Here is a 19,094-nt window from a genome sequence, read left to right as displayed (position 1 = left end):
TTTCCTGGCATCATGGGCAGCCTCCCTCCGGCCCACTGTTTCTTATTCCCCCTCTTCTCCTCCACCTGGTGTCCCTCCCCTTCCCCCCCACGCAGCCTCTTTTTACTGGGAAACCTGGCTTTGCGAGGCAGGTAGGTGTGTTGGGCAGGATCCTCTGGCGACAACTCCGGCCCTACTTTCTTCTTTGGCTCCCACTGAATCTGTGTGAAATGAGGCCTTTGCCTTGTGGCCCTGTGAAGGTATGGCCTGGTCGGCTACAGCCTTCCTTCTAGACCTGCTGCCACATATAGGTTGCCCTGCCAGCCTCTCCATTTTTGATGTCTCCAAGCAGGTGTTGAGGACCAGGTTCTGTGATCTCCAAATCTAGGGGATCCCTGCCAGGTTCTCCCAGGCAGCCCTCTAATGTCCCATAGGAGCCTCAGGTTAAAGGATTAGATTTCCCACATCATCAGGCCCATGAGAAGTTCTCTAAGCACGAGGTGGGCCTGGGGGGACATAGCACCCCAGCAATTTTCTTCAAATAAACCCTCATTCACCGATCTCCCCCAACCCGAGTCGCTCATGAATGGGCTGAGGATGAGAATGGGCTACATGTCCCAGAACTGTTTAGGTCCCTGTATTGGTCAGCTGTTGCTAGACTAGTGCCATATAACAAACAACCACAAAATTGGCGCAATACAACAGTTAACATTTATTTCTTGCTCCCAAGTTTGTGAATCAGCTGGGACAGGTGTGTTCCATATGGTCCCTCATCTTCTTCCTGGGACTGAAGGGTCCTCCTGGGATCAGTAGCCTAGCCAGGGCATGTTCTTCTCATGGTGATGGCAGAAGCACAAGAGAGCAAGCCTAACAACACAAGCACATTTCAAGGCCTCTGCTTGCATAATATCTGCTAAAATCCTATTGGCTAACACAAGTCATGTGACTGAGCTCAAAGACTAGGGATGGAAGAGTACCCTCCCACCTTTGTGTCAGAAACTGTATTTATATGGCAAGGGGTGTGGATACAGGGAGGAGTGAAGAATCAGGGTAATTCAATCTATCACAGCCCACTCTCTTGGCCACATTTATTCAGAAAATATGCTTATCCTCAAGACCCCCCAAAGTCTCATCTAATCATAACATAAAGATCTTATGATTTATATCAGGTCTGGATATGACTCCTCCTGACTGAGTGACCCAAATTCTAAACAGAAAATTATCCACCTCCCACCCCACACACATCCAGCACACATTGGTGAAGTAGGGACAGGATAACTGCAATTCACACCCCTGTTCAGAAAGGGAGCAGGAATTCAGACACCGATCCATGGTAATTCTGCAGTCCTTCTGGGCAAATGTTGGGCAAACATTCTAGGATAGGGAATATTCCTTGATTAGCTCCGTGCTCTATTCCCTGGAGCTGACTCCCCTAATCCATTGTTCCATTGTTCTCTGGAGCTCTTGGCTCTGCTCTCTGAAAGCCCTTCCTTTTCTAGTAGCCTTTTTGGCTACTTCTGAAGAGAACAGTGAAGGATATGCCCTTTGGGCAGCTGAACAGCTTTCTTAGCCTGCTTCCTCCCTGAAGAGAGTTAGGGACCCAGGTATCTCTTTATATCCCGAATGGTCTCAGTCCCTTTAGCCTAAGTTGATCGCAGTTTTGGCTACACACCTACCTCAAACACTTCATGGGTTTTCTATGTATTTGATTCCACTTAACTCCGTATGCCAAAAACCACACCCACAATTATTTTTGTCATACCAGTCTCTCTAGATTCAATTATGACTACTTTGGGTACATCAGGCTTCTATGGGGCCAAGCCCTTTAAGCTTTCTTGGAAGCCCTTTTGAGCAGCTGAGAGCATCTCTTAGATGGTAGCTTATTATTTTAGAATATTAATAAAAGATGTTACAGCCACACCCTTGATTTGATCTGGTCCACATGCTGCATCTTAACTAGCCATGACCTTGGTTTGATCTGTCTTAATTTGAGAATGATTTACTGGCAGGAGAAGCTGGAGTTGACATGTATTTTCCAACTCAGCAGGTTCTGGGCCCTCTGTATTTCTTTAAACACTCTCTGCCCTGTGACAATCCCTATTTCTTTTATGAGTTCACGTTCTTGTAGTCCTTATCAAATGCAGCCCACAGGAGCCAGCTTTGGCTTTCAGAATTTTGCTGGGAAACTATCTTGCCCAGATCTACTTGCTCTCTTCAGGTTACTGTTGAAGACTGACAGTTTTACCAAGCATTTCATCTCTACATAATATGGGTCACCTTCTTTTCAAGCCTCCTGTAACATTTTACCTACTGCTCACCACTTGGTCCTAATGCTACATATTTTTGTTGCTAACACATGCCACTCTTGGTACCAATTTCGGTATCCATCAGCTATTATCACAATCATGCTGTGTAACAAACAGGCACATAATTTCAGTGGTACACGATAACACATTTGTTCTCATTCATGAATGTTTATGTCGGCTGGTTCTGCTCTGCATGTCCTACATCCTCCCCTGGAACCAAAGGATGCTCCTGGAATCACTGGCCTAGCCAGGGCATGCTCTTCTCATGGAGGTGCAGAAGTATAAGAGGGCAAACCCCACTTGACAAGCACGTTTCAAATCTCTGGGTCACATTTGGTTGGTCAAAGGAACTCACATGAGGCCAAGGTCCAAGGAAATACATGCCACCTTTTGTGGGAGAAACTACAGTTACATGGCAAAGGGCATGAATTTAGGGAAAGACTAGGAACTGAGGCCAATAATTCAGTCAGTCATAGACACACACATCCCCACCCCCGCACCGAACCCCACCTCAACATCCACAAGGGCGATCCAGCCCCTGGCTATAAATGTAGGAGGGATGTGGGCCTCCAGCGATTCTCAGTTGGGGCTTTAGCCCAAACCAGAACACTCAAGAAAATATCATAGTGACATCGGACCCCCACCCAGGCATGTGTGCATACATGCACCTACTTAGACTGTATAAAGTTTTGCACCCTTAGACCTATACATAACATACATAAAAACGCATGCACACTGATATTCTCATAGGTACACAGCATCTCTACATACACCCGCACATGTGCTCACACACGTGTCCCGCCTTCAAAGCTCATGCCATCTCCACACCTATGAGAAAATCATGCCTCTAGCAGAGTGGAGCCACCGTAAAGTTTCCCCAGTGTTTCCCCAGTCAGCCCTCCCCCAGGTCTCCGCAGTGACCGCACATACTTGCTGCTCTCCCCTCCCCCCTCTGATCCCCTCATGCTCCTAAACTCATCTACCTCACGGGGAAAACCAAAGCCACCAGATTTTCAAAACTGTACCCAGAGTTGCAGCTGGTACCTTTGTGTCGGGTTAGGAAAGGGTGCCTCCTGCCCAAACACTTAACTCCTATCTCTTGAAAAATTGTCATGATGTACAATTTTCATTAGAGTAAGGTCCTTTACTGCCATCTGCCAGAGATTTGTCATAATAAATATATAATTCAATTATGTCTTCGTTGTGAACGACACACCCCCTCACATATGGCATCCTTAATCAGTGTAAAACTTGCACAGCCATACATGGCAGTCCGGCTCATAAGCACCTCCCTCCATACGGATACACACCAGCACCCAGGCACACCCTCACTCAGCCAGTCTCCCCACAGAGGTCACCCTGCTCAAAGCGCCGGCTCTCCTCAGCATCTGTCCCCAAGAAGTAAACAGTCTGGGCCGCCACCACCATCACCACCACCACCTAGGGCTGTTCTGAGCCCCCAAGTTGCTGAGGGGCGTGGAAGCTCTTTGTTATTCTCACATGGGCACATATGCAGGCAGGCGGGTAGGTGTGGGGGATGGTAATGAGGCAGTGAGAGCCTGGACGGGCGGCCCCCCTGGAATGGCCATGGGCAGGGCATGGAGTGCCCACCCACCCACCCATTCAGAGCTGGCCAGCTTCCCAGCTGCTAGTACTGCCACTGCCACCCTCTCCTTCCCTCCCCCTTTCTGACCCAGATTCCACGTTCCAGAAATAGCTCTGGCAGGTGACTGGCAGGCTGGGTCAGCTCCAGCTGGGATAGTGGGGGAAGCAGCAGTTTTGCTCATCTATATGCCCCTCCCGAGTCAAAGGCCCTACCTGGGAGGCGCTACAGGGGTGCCATCACCCCTCAGTCGGCCTCATCCTGCCTCCTCTCTCTGCCTGAGAAAGAACAGAGAAAACCCTCCCTCCCACTCCCTCCCTTCTCTTCCTCTGCCCGTCTCCCAGTCGTGCTCATTCTCCTCTCCCTCCTCCCTTTCTCCATCCCTTTCTTCCATCTGCCCGTCTCCGCCCTCCCATCTCTGTCTCCACCATCTTAGCCTTCTGTGCCCCGTAGCTGTTTCTCCCCTCATCCTTTCGCCATTTCTTTCCTCACAGCTTCTAGCCCTCCTCCCTCCCCAGCCTCCTTGTCTCTCTACCACTCCCACTGAGCCACAAGGGAGGCTGTGACATCACCTCAAGCGTGGTGCTGCTGCGGGGACACCCTCATTCTTGCCAGCTGCATTCTCTGCACCTGGGTACACGTGTGTACACACACACACAGGTCCACACACTTGGGGTCACTCCCTGGCAGGCTTGCAGCTCTAGGCTGAGCTGGGTATTCCTGGCCTGGGAAACACCCTTGCTGAGGGGCCCTGTGTTCTAGTTTTACCTCTGTTGTGTCACTCTGGGCGGGTCCCGGCCCCTTCCTGTGCCTCAAATTCTCCATCTATATTGTGAGGCGTGGGTTTGGGGATCCTTGAACACCTCCTATCTGAGTCACAAAATGCTTTGTCCTCCCCTCTTTGTCCCCTTTCTACTCCCCCAGAATTCTCCCAGTTTCTCCTCTGATTCACTCCGCCTCCATAGCCACAAGAAAGGAGGCTGACAAGATTCTGTTAAGCAGTCAACCCGCCCAGTCAGCCTGTCCTCAAACCCTCTCCCAGGCCAGGCCCTCTGCAATCTCTGGTTATTACACCACAGCCTCCTGTCACATTGGACACTCCAATCCCCAGTGTCAGGGCTGACAGCAACCTCAAATACCATCATGTCCAAAGATGCAAATAGACTTCAATTCATGTGTCATCTCTGATCCATGGAGCTCAGGACTGAGATTTAGTTAATCAGAGAAGTGTGCCACCATCGATTGGTGATGTCTGCCAGGATAGTTGCGCATATCTGACATTCCTGATTTAACCATTAACCTCTCACATACACACGTGCATATACACGTTTGCAGAGATTTTACACAGACTCTGCAGCCGAGAAAAGGTGAGTGTCAAGTCAAGATCACCCAGTTAGTAGGTCAAGCAGTTGTTTTCCACCTGGGTCTGCCTGATCTGAGTTCGCCATTATCGTGTGTGCGGGGGAGCCACCCAAGGTCCTGGTAAAGAGGTGCAGTATGGTCACAGAGTTTCATGGAGAATTATGTGGCAACATTGGCAGGAGGGATTGGAGGCTGGTATAGTGGTCCAGGCAAGACACAGTGAGGTCTGGGCAGGGGCCACAAGGTCTGAGAGTAATGGGAAGACCTAGGAGGTCTTCCCAGGGTGCATGATAAGGAGCCGGAATCCCCTAATGCTGAAATAGGCACTCTCCACAGAGGGCACGGGGCAGAAGCAGCTTCCTCTCCAGGCTCCACTAGGCCTCGGACTAGGACAGTCCTGGTTAATTGAGTATCTACTATATGCTCACTGCATGGATAGTCACTCTTCTAAATCCCATTTTTAGACCCATTGAGCCTTCTGGCAGAAATAGTGATTGGGTTTGAGGGCTGATGGGTAGGCCAGGAACCCCAGGTTTGAAATTCTTGGACAAGACAGAGGCAGTCCTTACACTACTTGAGGGGTAGAGAAATCACAGCAAACGAGGAGGAACTAAAGTGTTTAAATCCCACCTTGGAGGCCCTACGGTGTGGTCATTGAGGACATGAGCCTTGCAATCAGACCATTTACTAACTAGATGCTTATTGATCACCTACAATGGGCCACGCTGAGCTCTAGGCACCAGACACGTAGGTGAACAAAACAGAAACCCCTGCCTCAAAGTACATGGGGGTGAGGGGAGAGGCAGACAAAACCATAAGCATAAGTAACACAAGTAAGTATGTAGTTTCTTGGGAAGTAGCATGTAGGGTAAGGAGTGTGGGAGCGCCGGTAGGGTGCGGGGAGGGGTATTGTAGCATAAACAGGGGTAACTAGGGTAGAACATTGAGAAAGACGTCTGAGCAGACGTGAAGTGAGGGAACCAGTTGTGCTGAGGACGGATGCCAGGCGGGGGGAGGAGTGGTACAAAGGCCTGCGGTAGGAGGGTGCCTGGTGTGTTGGAAGAGGAGCAGGGGCCAGCGGGGCTGGGGCAGAGCAAGCCCGAGTCAGGCTCATGTGTATGGGCTTCATGAATTTTTTCTAAGTACATCAATTTAAAGATAAACACGAAGTGAATAGTACAGGTGTAGCATAGTGACTGGGACTAGGACGAAGTAAGCGAGCATTTTCGGTCTTAGGGCTGCGCCTGGCATCAAATTGGCCCAATAACCCTCAGTTGCCTTTGTTATTATTATTAGGCCTTTATGCAGAAATCACGAGTGGTTTCAAAAACATTATCATCTTCAGTAAGATTTTTTTTTTTCCATCTTCCATTTGGAAAAGAGATGCAGAGAGAAGGGAAGGGAGGTGCCTAGGCCACCCAGCAAGGCAGGTTGGGGTACAGGAGCTGGGTCTGTGGATGGCAGACCTACTGTAGTGCAGCCTGGGGGATGAGGCCCGCAAGGAAACAGCTCTGGGCCGGGGCTGTGAGGAGGGGGTAACTCGCAGGGGAGAAGCAGGGTACTGGCAGGGCCATGAGGCTAGAAGAAAATGATTTATGAAGTCAGGCAGCGCCTACTACTGCACGTGCCCTCCAGGGCACCGTAGGTGTGCTGGGTTTATTTTGCCAAGGAGGACACGAAGGCTCAGGGAGGTTAAATGAGCATCCAAGGTCACACAGCCCTCCAGAGGCTGAGCTGCGACTCGAACCCAACCTGGAGGATTACGGATGAGAAAGACAAAGTGAGGATGGAGCAGCGGGGACAACTAAAAACACTTAGGACATAGAATCGGTAGTACTTGAGGTCTAATTTTACCGTACAGGGGTAGAAAGACCACCTCAGGCTGCTTGCTCTGAGCCTCGGTTTCCCCCAGGAGCGGCAACATGTCGCAGTGGTAAACGGGGGCGAACTCCCCGGATCCGAACTCTCCCGATCCGCCTCCCGCACTGAGCATGCGTCCCATTCCAGCTGGAACTGGTTTGGCGGGACAGCGTGAGGGGCGGAGCTCCCTGTGCCGACGTGGGGGCGCGCTCCCTCTCACGGTCGGTCGACTGGGGCTGAGCGCCCCGCGCGCGTGCGTACCAGCCCAGCCCCGGGCGCGCGACGGGCCACGTGCCGAGCGGCCTGCGCGCGCCCCCGCTAGCCCCCGAGAGTCCTGGGCGACGCGCGAGCGCGGCTGACGCGAGGGGCGGGGCGAGGCGGGGCCGACGCGGGGCTTTAACTCAGAGGCCCCGCCCCTCGGGCGTACAAAACCGGAGCCTCGGGCCGGGCCGCGTGAGGGAGGAGGGTGAGTGCCCGCCGCTGGCCGCAGCTGCCGCCAGCCCGTCCGTCACTCCGTCCGTCTGTCCGGTCCACGTCGTCGCCGCCGCCTCCTCAGCCCGGACGCCCGGGGCCCGCCCAGCGCCGCCCGGAGCAGCCGCGGCCCCGCGAGGAGACGGGCGCCGCCCCCGCCCGGCCCTGCCCCCGCCCTCCTCCCCGTCTGTCCGTCCGTCCGTCCACCCGCCCGCTCGCATTTCCGTCCCTCTATCCGGCCGCCAGCCCTCGGGCCCGTCTCCCCGCTCTGCTCGCTTTGTCTCTCCCTGGCTCGCTGTCTCTTTGTCTCTGCCCTCACGCTGCCTCGCAGCCCCTCCCTCACTCCCGGATCTCGGGTCCCCTTCAGCGCTCTCCTCTCATCCCTCAGAGCCTCCCTTTCTGAGCGCCCCCATTCGTCAGGACTCCCCTCAGAGCATCCCCACATCTTTGGGGCTTTTCCTTCAGAACACCCTCCACACCCCCAGGGCGCCCCTTTGAGCTTCCCGCACATCCTTTGGGTGCTTTCCCTTCCATCTGCACCCCCAGACCCCTGGGGTCTTGCCTCCTCTTAGCCCTCATTTCCTCAGGATTTTCCCTCTTTTGGTGTCTCCCCCATACGCTGGGACCTCCGAGATCCCTTGGGGTCTCTCTCCTTGGGACCCCCAAAAGCTGCCCAGGTCCCCGACTTCACCGCCCCTCCCTTCCCTGGGTTTGTCCCCTGTCGCTGTCTCTCCTTGTTCTCTCTCAGGCCTCTGCGAACCCCGCTCCCATTTCTCTGGATCGGGTCCCCTGCTTTGCTCTCCCTGCTTCTGTCCGCCCCCACGTCTGTCTCGGTGGTCTCACCACTCGCTGTCTCTTGCGCTGAAGGCCCCCTTTTGAACCTGCTCCTTTGCCCAGAGCTCTTGCTCCCCACGCTTTCTCTGCCCCAGCCCCCTGTCTCCCCTTCTTTCTGCACCCGTGTCTCTCCCTTTCCCCCTTTTTCTGTCTTTGCCGGTCTCTGGGTCTCTGACCCCCATCCGGCCCTCATGGCTTTGTGTCTGGAGCTCTTGAAGCAATGTGAGTGGTGGGGTGTCCGGGTCGGGCCGGAGTCCGCCCGCAGGCTGGCCGCGGCCAAGGCTCCGTGGGGTTGGCGCTGGGGCGAGGGCTGGCACTGGGGCAGGGGGCTCTGGGCCTCCCAACGAAGGGGGCAAGGAGGGAGGGGCCAGGCCATCTGGCAGAGGTGGGAGTGGGGGGCCTTCCTGCTCTGAGGCTTCTGCTTTGGTTGCTTGAGTGTGTGGAGGGTGCCATGGGCTGGGCCTCCCTGCCCGCTTGGCCCTGCATGGCCTGGCACTTTGTGATCGCTGGTGGGCAGGCCTGGGCTATTTTGGAGCCGGCAGGATGTGATATCACTTGGGCGCTTATTTAGACCCAGCTGAGGGTGGGGGCTGCGTTCTTGCCAACTTGAGTAATGAAATTTTGTAAGGAGCTGTGGCCTCCTAGGCAGCTGGGCAGTGGGGGTTTGTGACCAGAACTTTGCAGGCCACCAGACTGGGCAGGTGAACAAGGATCTGTGCTGCCCTGGTGTGGTTGAAACTGTCCGTGAGGAGGAGGGGAAAGGTGTTCGTCATCTAACCCCCTTGAATATTGGGTTGGGGAGTTCAAGAACTCTGGGGCCTTGGTTCTGCCAGCTTCAGGCTGTGTGACCTTGAGTGAGACTTGATGTCTCCAAGCCTCAGTTTTCCCATCTGTAAAAAGGGGGTAATTGTGCCAGCCTCCCAAGGTTGCCTTGATCAAATGAAACATCTGTAGATATGCTTTGTGAACTGGCACCCTGTCTAAACGGAGCCCCACAAAGAAAAAGCCACTTCCCCAGAGTACACAGCTAGTTCGTGGCAGAGCTGGGACAGAGAGCGGACCCGGGAATGCCCATCCAGAGTTCTTTACCATCCACTCCATTGCCATCTTATTCAGGAATACACCTGCCCTGCTGATAGGACAGCAGATAGGCTGTCCCTTATTTATACCCTGATTCCTGGTTCTTTGTTCGTTTGTAAAGATAGGCAGGTGTGCCCAGCTGGATGTCTGTGCTGGGAGACAGCTGGATTTTCCATGTTCTGTCCCATTATTATTTAAGGTGGGCCCTGCTTGGCCCGTGACATTTGGGAATAGCCATTTTGTAGCTGTAAGCCCTGGCTGTTTTTCCTGCTTCCCTATAGAGTGGGAAAACAAAGACCCCCGTCGAGAGAGGCTCACAGTAGAGGCTCACAGAAGCTCACAGACCCACAGTAGACGGCTGGGATCTGTTGTCAGGAAGCCTGGGATGTCCCAGAACTTTGGAGCAGGAGATGAGATCTGCTCTTGTAGCCCCCTTGTCTTATGGATGAGGCCCAGAAGGGCCAGGGACCCGTAGAGGATCAAGCCAGGACTCCTGGGTCCTGTTCCATGGCACTGCCTCTGAGGAGGTCACTGTCAGGCTGGTGCCACCTGCCCACAGTTGTGTAATGACAATTGGTAACACCCATTGACCTTTCACTGTGGGCCTGTGCTGGCACACTACACAGACTGCTTGCAGCGGAGAGGAGAGGGGGCTTGGTTCCTGGCCTAGACGTGAGGGATGAGAGTTCTGGTCCCCATCCATATCTCACGCACTCTCAGGAAGCCACTTTCCTCTGGCCTTCAGCTTCCCTGCCTGTAAAACAGGGATAATAATCCTTGTCCTAAGACTGGTTCTGAAATCATGGAATTCCGAAAGAAATTCTGTGAGGGAGAATGCCAAGGCTCTGTTCCTGGCTCTAATGCTAAGATGCTGTGTGACTTTAGACAACAGTCCTCCTCTCTGTATTTTTCCTTCTGAAAAATTAGGGAGTTGGACGCGGTCTCTTAGTTGCTTCCAGCTCTGACATTTAAGGATTCTAAGATAACTCAAAGGTCACCTATTTGTACCTGCGTCTCATCTTACCTGTTACAAATGTGCTTAATCACAGAGTAAGGAGAATGGACCGACTGCTCCCAGATGGGTGCTGAGGATGTGCTGTGGGGTTTCATAGGAGAGAAGTTCTGTCTGGATCAGAAAGGAAACCAAGAGAAGGCAGTACTTGAGCTGGGCCTCTATACAGGCATGTGCTTCTGCCTCTTACCCAGGCTACCTTGGATATTGTGGGTTCAATCGCAGACCATTGCAGTAAAGATAGTCATAATCTTTTTGTTGGTGGAGGGTCTTACGTTTAATTGTAAAAAGTGTAACATCTGTGAAGTGCAATAAAATGAGGTGTACCTGTACACACTTTTCCAGAGAGTAGAAATAGTGTCGATTTTAGAGCCACAAACACGTGGTTTTAATCAGTCTCCATCACTCGCTGCCTGTGTAATCTTGGTCAAGTTACTTTCTTTGAGCTTCAGTTTCCTTATCTGGACTCAAGATTATCATACTTACACTGTAGGATTGTGGTGAGGATTAAGTGAGATTATATATATGAAACATCTAGTACACAGTAGGCACTTAATAAACATGAGCTTTCACCTCCCAATGATATCTGGATCACATCCCTTTTTGTGGGAACAAGATGGGGCCCAGCCTCTCCCCCCACCCCCTGTGGTTGGGGTTCAGGTAACTTGGAAAGCACCTTCTGTCTGTGTTAATAAATAGGAGTAATCCTCTGATCTCTCACTGGCTGTGTGAGGCTTTGTATAATCTGCCAGGCTCTTTCCTGACCATTGTTCCCCACAACAGTCCTAGGAGGAAGTCAGAAGCCTGAGGAGTTCTCCATTTCATAGGTGAATGAAGAATAGGGGGCCCAGAGAGGAACGGGGACCTGCTCAGGGTTCCACAGCATGGCAGTGTGGAAGGAGGCAGGCTTGAGCCAAGCCTCTTTTCTTCACCCACAGCCCACAGCATTGATCCACATTGTTTCTGCCTGGTAGCCTATCCCTCAGGGCGCCTTCTCTGGGTCTGGCATCTGTTCTGCAAGGAGGGTTTGCTTGACATTTTCCCAGCCTCTGAGCTCATCTCATATTTAACGGGACTAGCTGGAGGCTGGGTGGGGACTGAGTCACCACCTTCCCTGGCTTTCTCATCCTGAGTAGCAACCAACCAGACACACCCAGAGGGCCACTGCCAGAGCGTGCTGGTTGTAGAAAACACCACAGGCTTTCCTCCCAGAGCTCAGATGAGCTCAGGAATGTCTCCCTGGGCTCCTGGGAAGCCAGGAGGCTACAGTGGTGCCCTATGTATTTTTTCATTCCCCAAGGATCTGGAAGCACAAGCCACATTGGCCTGGCCTTTCTTGCTCTAAGCCTTTATCTGTGCTGTACCCTCCCCCTATGGTGCTCTCCCCTTCAGGGCCCACATTGTCAAATTCCACCTCCCCCAGGAAGTGTCTGCTGCTTCTGGAGTCAGACTGTGAATTCAGTCCCAGGTCCACACTTACTGAAAGTGTGACCTTCACAGGTCACTTTACCGCTGGGCATCAATTTCCTCATATATCCAATTTAGGTTCCTCATCTTTATCAAGTTCATGTTCCTGAGTTGCATCCCCAAAGACTCTCATTTGGCAGGTCTGAGGGCAGGAATCAGCTTTTTAAACCAGCCCTCCAGTGGGGTCTGCTGCTGAGAGCCTGTGGGCCACAGTCTGGGAAAAGCTGAACTGAGAGTTTCCTGTGTTTCTATTACAGCTTGGCTTGCCTGCTGTGTGACCTTGAATTGGTCAACTTTTTGTGCCTCGGTTTTCTTCCTTGTCAAATTGGGGTGGAAATACCTACCTCACAGGTTGCTGTGAGGATGAGAACTCATGTGGTAAAGGCCCTCAAGAAGTGGGAACCTGTCTGCTACACGGCTGTTCACTGGGTCTGCAGGTCTGTGCTAAGCAGATAATGGCATCACCTCTGCATTATTTGCAGCAAGCCTTTGATGCGGTACCAATATGATCCCCAGCTTACAGCTGAGGAAACTGGCCTCCGGTTATTGTCTTTGTTTTGGCAGAATTGGTTGTTTCCAAAAGCAAGTGACCCTTCCCCTGCTTAGCTCTGGCAGCAGATAGTCAGACCTGGCCAGGGTAAGGGCTGTGGAATTGAACACCTGAGCAGGGATGCGATCCAGTCGTCAGCAGCAATTGAATGCAGTTGATGAGGTGTGCGGTGTGGGTGCTGCTGAGGCTGCAGGTTGCCCAGTCTTGACTGTGGCTGCCTCCCCTTCCTCAGCCTGTGTGGGAATCAGCTGGTTTCTCACCCACCCACTCCTGGGAAACAAGGCTCCCTTAAAGACAAATAAAAGCCATATTCTAGTGCTAAAAGATCATTGTTTCTTATTTCACAATAAGGAAACGGGCCCAGGGAGGGGGCAGACAGAGATGTGTCTAGGATCCCAGAGCAAGACCATGCCAGGGCCCTGCCTCATCACGCAGGTTTCCTGCATTTCTGTAAATCACCGGCCCAGTGCAGAGCAGAGCACCAAGGTCTGGTGTGGCCAGTGAACAGTTTCCTTACAGGACAAGATCAAGAGAAGTGGTCCTAAGTGGTCGGAGCTAGACTCGGCTCAGCCTAGAGTCGAACTAGGCTTGGAAAACACTTCCTGACCAGGGGTCTGCCCTCCTAGCCCTGGCCAGGCTCTCAGAGGATGGGAAAGAACAGACAGGGCCGCCGCCCCTGGGAACTTAGTCTGACAAGAGAGACACAGCTACAATAATGAGAGACTGTGTGACAGTCTGTAATTAAGCGTGTGCTGAGGAAAAGCATTGTCTGAGAAGGAAGAAGTGAGCGTGAGCCAGAGTAAACAAGAGTCCTCTTGATGGGGGACTGGATTCAAAGAGGGTGGGGCTGACATCCCAGGGAATGGTTTGTGCAGTGAGAGGTGAGGGGTCTGGAAGGTAAACACTTACTTAGGAAACCAGTGAGTAGACTTGTTTTGCTTCTGCGTCAGGGCTCTGAGTAAAAAATCTGGGAGGGACCGGGAGGTTGTAGGAAGCGTTGGTTGAGCATCAGCTGAAAAACAGAGGCTTTGGGGAGCCATGGAAGGTTTCAGAGGACTGGTAGTACAACGAGAGGATTTTTTTCAAGAAGATGAATCAGGCTGGGTGAATTGTAATGAATGAAATTGACTACAGGGAGGAAACTTTCCAGGCATCCAGATGACAGAAGAGGGTGAGGTTCGGGTGGAGCCCATGGGGGTGGGAAGGGCCAATTGGGATGACAGGATGTTGTGCTCCCTGAGGAGAGCTGGGGGGGGGGGGGGGGCAGAGAGAAGTTGTTCGGTGTTGCTGATTTGGGGCAAGAAATAATAGTCTAAGCACATTGCTTGTACACCTGCTCTATGCCAGGCTCTGTGCCAGGGCCTCCACAGGTGCTCTCCCGAAATCCTGACAACAAGCCTGAGGCAGGTGGACTTTACAGATAAGGAAAATGTGGCTCAGACCCAAGGCTGACTGTCTGCGAACCCTGGCTCTGCTTCTTGAAAAGGAAACTCCTGTTAGGGTCCCAGGAATCTGAGCCTTTTTGCCCCTTGAATTGGGGCACACAAATACATCTTCTAAAGCCCACAAACCCTGCTTTCTAAAGATCTGGAAAGCCAGGGCTGGGTGCCAACTTAGAATTTCTTCAAGGTGGAGAGTCAGGGAAGTGAGGGGCCTTCACATCAGCAATTTTACTGGCCAGGCTGTGAGCAGCCTCCAGAGTTGAGCCTCATATGTGTCTGGTCCAATAGTGGGCATGTGGGCCCATTGGGATTTTTAGCCAACCCCCACCAGAGAGGGTGTTCCCTAGCCCAGCCAGAGGATTAGTCACCCACAAAGGCAGGAAAGGACTTGTCCCAAGGTGCCCTCCACATAGGAGAGCCAGGTGATGGAGCCCAGTTCCCATTTCCCAGACTGTAGCCAGGGATACCCATTGGACAGGGAAGGGGAGGGGACGGGTCCTTACCGAGCAGCTACCGTAGGAGGCAACAATGGTTGGTCCAGTGGGCAGCTAGGAAACTGAAGGTTTGGCCATTCTCTGTGCCCCCCGAGCAGGGGCTCAGCCTCAGGTTGTGAGGCAGAGCAACCACACGGTGGGCATAGCCTCCATGCTCATCTCCCCCATTCCTCCTTTGCCTCCAGCCATCACCCGCAGGATCCACATGCCAGTCTACCTTGGCGAATACTTTCTGAGTCCAGCTGTATGCAGGTACTATTGTAACTGCACCCATGTTTTTCATACCAAAATCTGGACAAAGGTTTTGATGGGGGATTTTTGTGCTGCTTTGGAACAGTGGACTAGAGCAACCCGTGCTGTCCCTTTCAATTGTAGTAATTCATTTGATTAACGCTTTGCCCTTTACCAAATGCTTTCTCATAAATGTGATCCTTCTCCTGTGTATTCATTTTATTTTGTTTTCAGTACATGGGTTCTGGGTCCTTCAAATTTGTTTAGCTTATTTTTAATTTGCAAAGCACTTTTATGCACCTTTTCTCAGTAGATCCTTATACAACCCTGGGAAATCATTACTATTCTTGTCATCCTTGTTTTCCAGTGAATGTCTTGACCAAGGTCACTCTGGAATTCACTGGCTGAGCTGCTCATTTATTCAGCAAATATTTATTAAGTGCCTGCTGTGTACCCGGCAGTGAGCTGGCCCTGGGGGTCCAGCGGCAAGTAGAGCTGTCTTAGAGACCTAGTTTCTGACCTCCCAGAGCCCACAGTATCATCGAGGGCCAGGATCCCCTCTGGCGCTCTTCCCATCCCAGACACTGGCCTATACTTTGGGCCTGTGGCTTAGATCTAGACTGCTGCAGCGTGCCAGCCCTCAGCCTAGAGCGGGCGAAAGCGTGCCAAGACAGCAGGTCTCTGCAAACTGAACTTCAAAAGTGACAAAAGAAGTCTTCAGCAATCACTTAATTATTAACAAGAAGGTGAGGAAGGGCATCTCAACAGAAGGCCATCTGCTCCCTCTCCCCCAGGGGAAGTCGCCCAAGGGCTGCTGTGCCTCAGATCCTGGCCTGAATTTCCTGCAGCCTCCAAATATTTGATTACAGTCTGCACAGATGTGGAGCCCTGTGGCCATGTGCAGAGCTGGGGACCCTCCCTGCCTACTTTAATATTAAATGACTTAAAATAAAGGCAGATCCTAGGATATCGGGTCTGCAGAGGACTCTGGCCCAGCCTCCTCACTTCCATGAGTGGGAACCAAGCGTGGGAGGGGAAGGAACTTGCCAGGATCACATATTGAAAGACATTCTTTCCTTTTTCTCTATCTTGCCAGTCTGACTCTATCTTTCCCCAGCCCTTCCGGTAGGAACCCCCTCCTCCCAGTTGTACCTGTTCCACATTCAAAACCCTCTTCAGATCCTTCCTATACCTTAAGGCCAAGTTTTTCCTGAGTCTTCCTGATACTTGCTCCCTTGCCCAGAGCCCCACAGTACCCAGGCTGGCCCCCGTCTACTCGCAGAGGCTGACCACCTGTTCTACAAGCTAGACTAGCAGCCTTTGAGGAGCCTCCAAAAGCCAGGTGCCTGGGCCCTGCCCCCAGGGAGTCTGATGCCTGAGACCTAGAGGGAGGCTTCTCGGGGTACATTTTGCTGAGGTTATTTTTGTGTGTAAAAATTGTATTTTTATTGAACAAGCAATACATGTATTTGGTTAAATATTTCAGGCTTTGTAGAAAAAAGTGCCCAGTGAAAAATGAGTGTCTCATCTAGGCTCCTAGATAACCACTGTGAACAGTCTTGATGTTTCCTTCCAGAAATACTCTGTATACGCAGGCTGCTATGTCACTAACATCCCTTTTTATTATACAAACGGTGGCATAGTCTCTGCCTACTGCCTACTCTTCTGTGTCTTCTTCACACAAGTCTGTCTCTGTTGTAGGTTATTCCCTGTGGATGCACACAGACCCATGGTCTCTTTTTCCTTAACTGTGTGACAGTCCATCAAATGGATGGACCACCAGTTGTTTGTCTAGCCCTCTACTCAAGTGTATTTAGGTTGTTCAGTCTTGCTGCTATGTACAGTGCTTCAGCGAGCGCCCTTCCCCACCTGTCCATATGTGAGAGCCATTCCTGCAAGTGGAATTGCTGTTTCAAGGAATCTGTGCACCTCACATTTTGTTGAATATTTTCAAATTTCCTCCTTTTCATTCTGACAGTGTATATTTTTAAAAGCACCCTGTCCCCACCCCTGCATTCAAATTCATTTCCATGGTTAAGAATCCCTATTCTCACCCAGCCCAGAGAGGGGAAAGGGGTTGGCTCGTGTCACTCAGCAGTCCTCAACCACTGCGGTGTCTCCAGACAGTACAGTTGGTGGAAGCGAGGAATGAAGGGAAGAAATTGGGCTGAAGGGCGCAGCAGGAGTGGAGCCAGGATTGGGGAGAAGGAGACTCTGTCCCAGGTACCTTGGGACCTGTTTGTGACTCGGTCTCCAGGGAGAGGCGTCCCTCCTCTCGCCTGTAGCCTTCCTGAAGTTGGCATTTGCTGCACCTGCTTGGCAACGGCTGGGCTGGTGAGCTCTTTCGTCCAGCAAATATTTACTGAGCTCCTGAATCCCAGGGCTGGCTTGGCCGCTACGTCCCTGCCCGTCTCTGAGCCTCAGTTTTACTCATCTGAAAGGTAGGGAGGTTCATCCCTGCCTTTCCCGTGTCACCAGGCTGGTGAGAAGATTTGCTAAACCAGCCAGTGGGAAAACACCACAAAACACCATAAAACAGATTTGAGTGGTCTTAGCTGGTGGACACTGTGCCAGCATCCTGGGGTCAGCAGAGTCTGAAGTTTGGACCAATCCTGGATGAGCTGCTGTCACTCTTAGCAGACGGCCTGGTCAGCCCTCCGCCTGGCAGTATCTCCTCTTGCTCAGGCTGGTGCCTGGGGGCTTCCTGAATTGACTGCCCCAGGTTTCTGGGACTCCTGGGCCGTCATGATAAGAGGTGTTCAGATGACAGGTGGAGGAGAGGAGAGGTGTCAGGGAGAGCAGGGGGGTCTCCTCACTGCAGCCAGAGTTTTGCCTCCCTCTCCCAGCCACCAGGAAGGCCCGTTTTGGTCCTCTGTGGGTCTTGCTCTAGCTCCTTTTTCAGTCCTCAGTGGTAGTAGGGGTGAGGAAAGGGAAGTTCTGTTGTTTTTCAAGTTTAAAATGACATTTAAAATCACTAGCCTAGTTCCTTCAGCGCATGTTATCAATGGGGAAACTGAGGCCTAGAGTTGAGGACCTCATCCCAAGTTTCCCAGTTTGTAAGTTTGTCAGCAGGCTTACCGGGATTAGAAGCCAGGTTTTCAACCCTCTGGGGTCTTAACTCTCACCGTCTTTCCCCGCAGCGTCCCAGTCTGTAGTTTCACTTTGGGGTTAAAAACCAAAGTGAAAGAAAAAGGCAAAGCAGGAAGCAGCTGCTTCAGACCCAGCCCAGGCTGGGGCGGGCCCTGGGGGACCCAGACCTAGCTGGCCTCAGCAGGAGAGGAGCTAGCCTCTTCCCCCTGGCTCCCACCCTCATTCTGGGGGCTGGGTGGGGCCCTGAGGGAGAGGCGCCAGGCTGCAGACAGGCCCGTCCAACGGGTTCCCTGGTGAAGTCAGCCTTCCCGGGGTGTGGCCCCAGGTGGAGAGCTGCTGCCTTTTAAACTCCCGGTCCTTCCGGGGCAGGGCTGAGCTGGAGCTGGGCCTGTGTCGGCCTGGGAAAGAAGTCCTGGCCTCCCGTGTCCAGCTTTCCCAGGACAGTTCCACTCTCCCTGAAGGTAAGAGCTGGAGTCCCGGCTCCACTGTGAAGACTTGAAAACTTGCAGCCACTGTGGGCACGGACCTCAACCCTTGCTGGTCCATCTCTTCTTAAGGACCCGATGGTTTGCAAGCCTTTTTGCCCTGTTCCAGTCCCAGCCCCAGGGCCTTGGAGAGGATGGGATGGGAGAGCAGCAGCCATGGCTTCCCGTGACAGGTGCCCTCAGGCAAGAAATCTTTTGACTCTGAACCTCACATTCCTCAGTTGCTTTTTGTTAGGAGGGTGTTTCTTCCAGCCGTGCTGTTCACGCTGTTGGGGTAAATCGATCCTGGTCCTTCGGAAGCTAGTGAGAGAGTATCATAACACCTGGTTTAGTTGGCTTCTGTATTCAGAGATTAGCTGTTATCTAACAAGTTGGGGTCTTAAGTTCCTGTTTCTCTGCTTTTTCTAAGTAAATTCTCAGACTTGCCAAAGCAGATATGGTATCAGTATTGTTGCTTCAACAAATATGATTTCTGTGTACTTCTCTGCACAATCACAAGGTCCCCTATTACAGGTCACAATTACAGTGTCCCCAGGCACAGAGCTGGTTTGGTTCAAGTCTACTCCCTGAGGGCTCACAGTAGGTGATCTGAAAGTTGTGGAATGACTGCACTGATCCACGCCTGGCCAGGCTGTGCCCTGGGAATGCAGAAAGCTGGCATGTGTAAAGCCCCCCTGTGTATGGCTAAGCCAGGCATAGCGCGGAGAAGCCGGCACCCCAAAGGTCACGCAGACTTGTCGTTAAGAGCATAGCTCTAGAGTCATACTGTTGGGGTTCCGAGCCTGGGCTGCCACCTAGAGCTGTGAGACTTGGGGCAAGTTGCTTAAC

At 52.3% G+C, this 19,094-nt stretch overlaps 1 protein-coding gene across 10 annotated transcripts in view; it reads left to right on the top strand.

The window, feature by feature from the left end:
• DLGAP4 (DLG associated protein 4) overlaps window positions 1-19,094 on the top strand; it is a 234,063-nt gene that overhangs the window by 164,358 nt on the left and 50,611 nt on the right. The window contains exon 1 of one of the 10 annotated variants that reach the window (XM_019732803.2): window positions 7,566-8,637. The exons of 8 other annotated variants lie outside the window; for them this stretch is intronic. In XM_019732803.2, coding sequence (XP_019588362.2) covers window positions 8,607-8,637 — 31 coding nt within the window. In that variant the 5' untranslated portion in view covers window positions 7,566-8,606. Of the gene's footprint in view, window positions 1-7,565; window positions 8,638-17,949; window positions 18,243-19,094 lie in introns of those variants that run through there. One more of the 10 variants, XM_074317785.1, reaches the window with a different exon arrangement.

The sequence above is a fragment of the Rhinolophus sinicus genome, linkage group LG13, assembly GCF_036562045.2.
Source record: "Rhinolophus sinicus isolate RSC01 linkage group LG13, ASM3656204v1, whole genome shotgun sequence".
Taxonomy (NCBI): Eukaryota; Metazoa; Chordata; class Mammalia; order Chiroptera; family Rhinolophidae; genus Rhinolophus; species Rhinolophus sinicus.
Note: the sequence above shows the minus strand (reverse complement) of the source record. Positions and strands in the feature narration are given on the sequence as shown.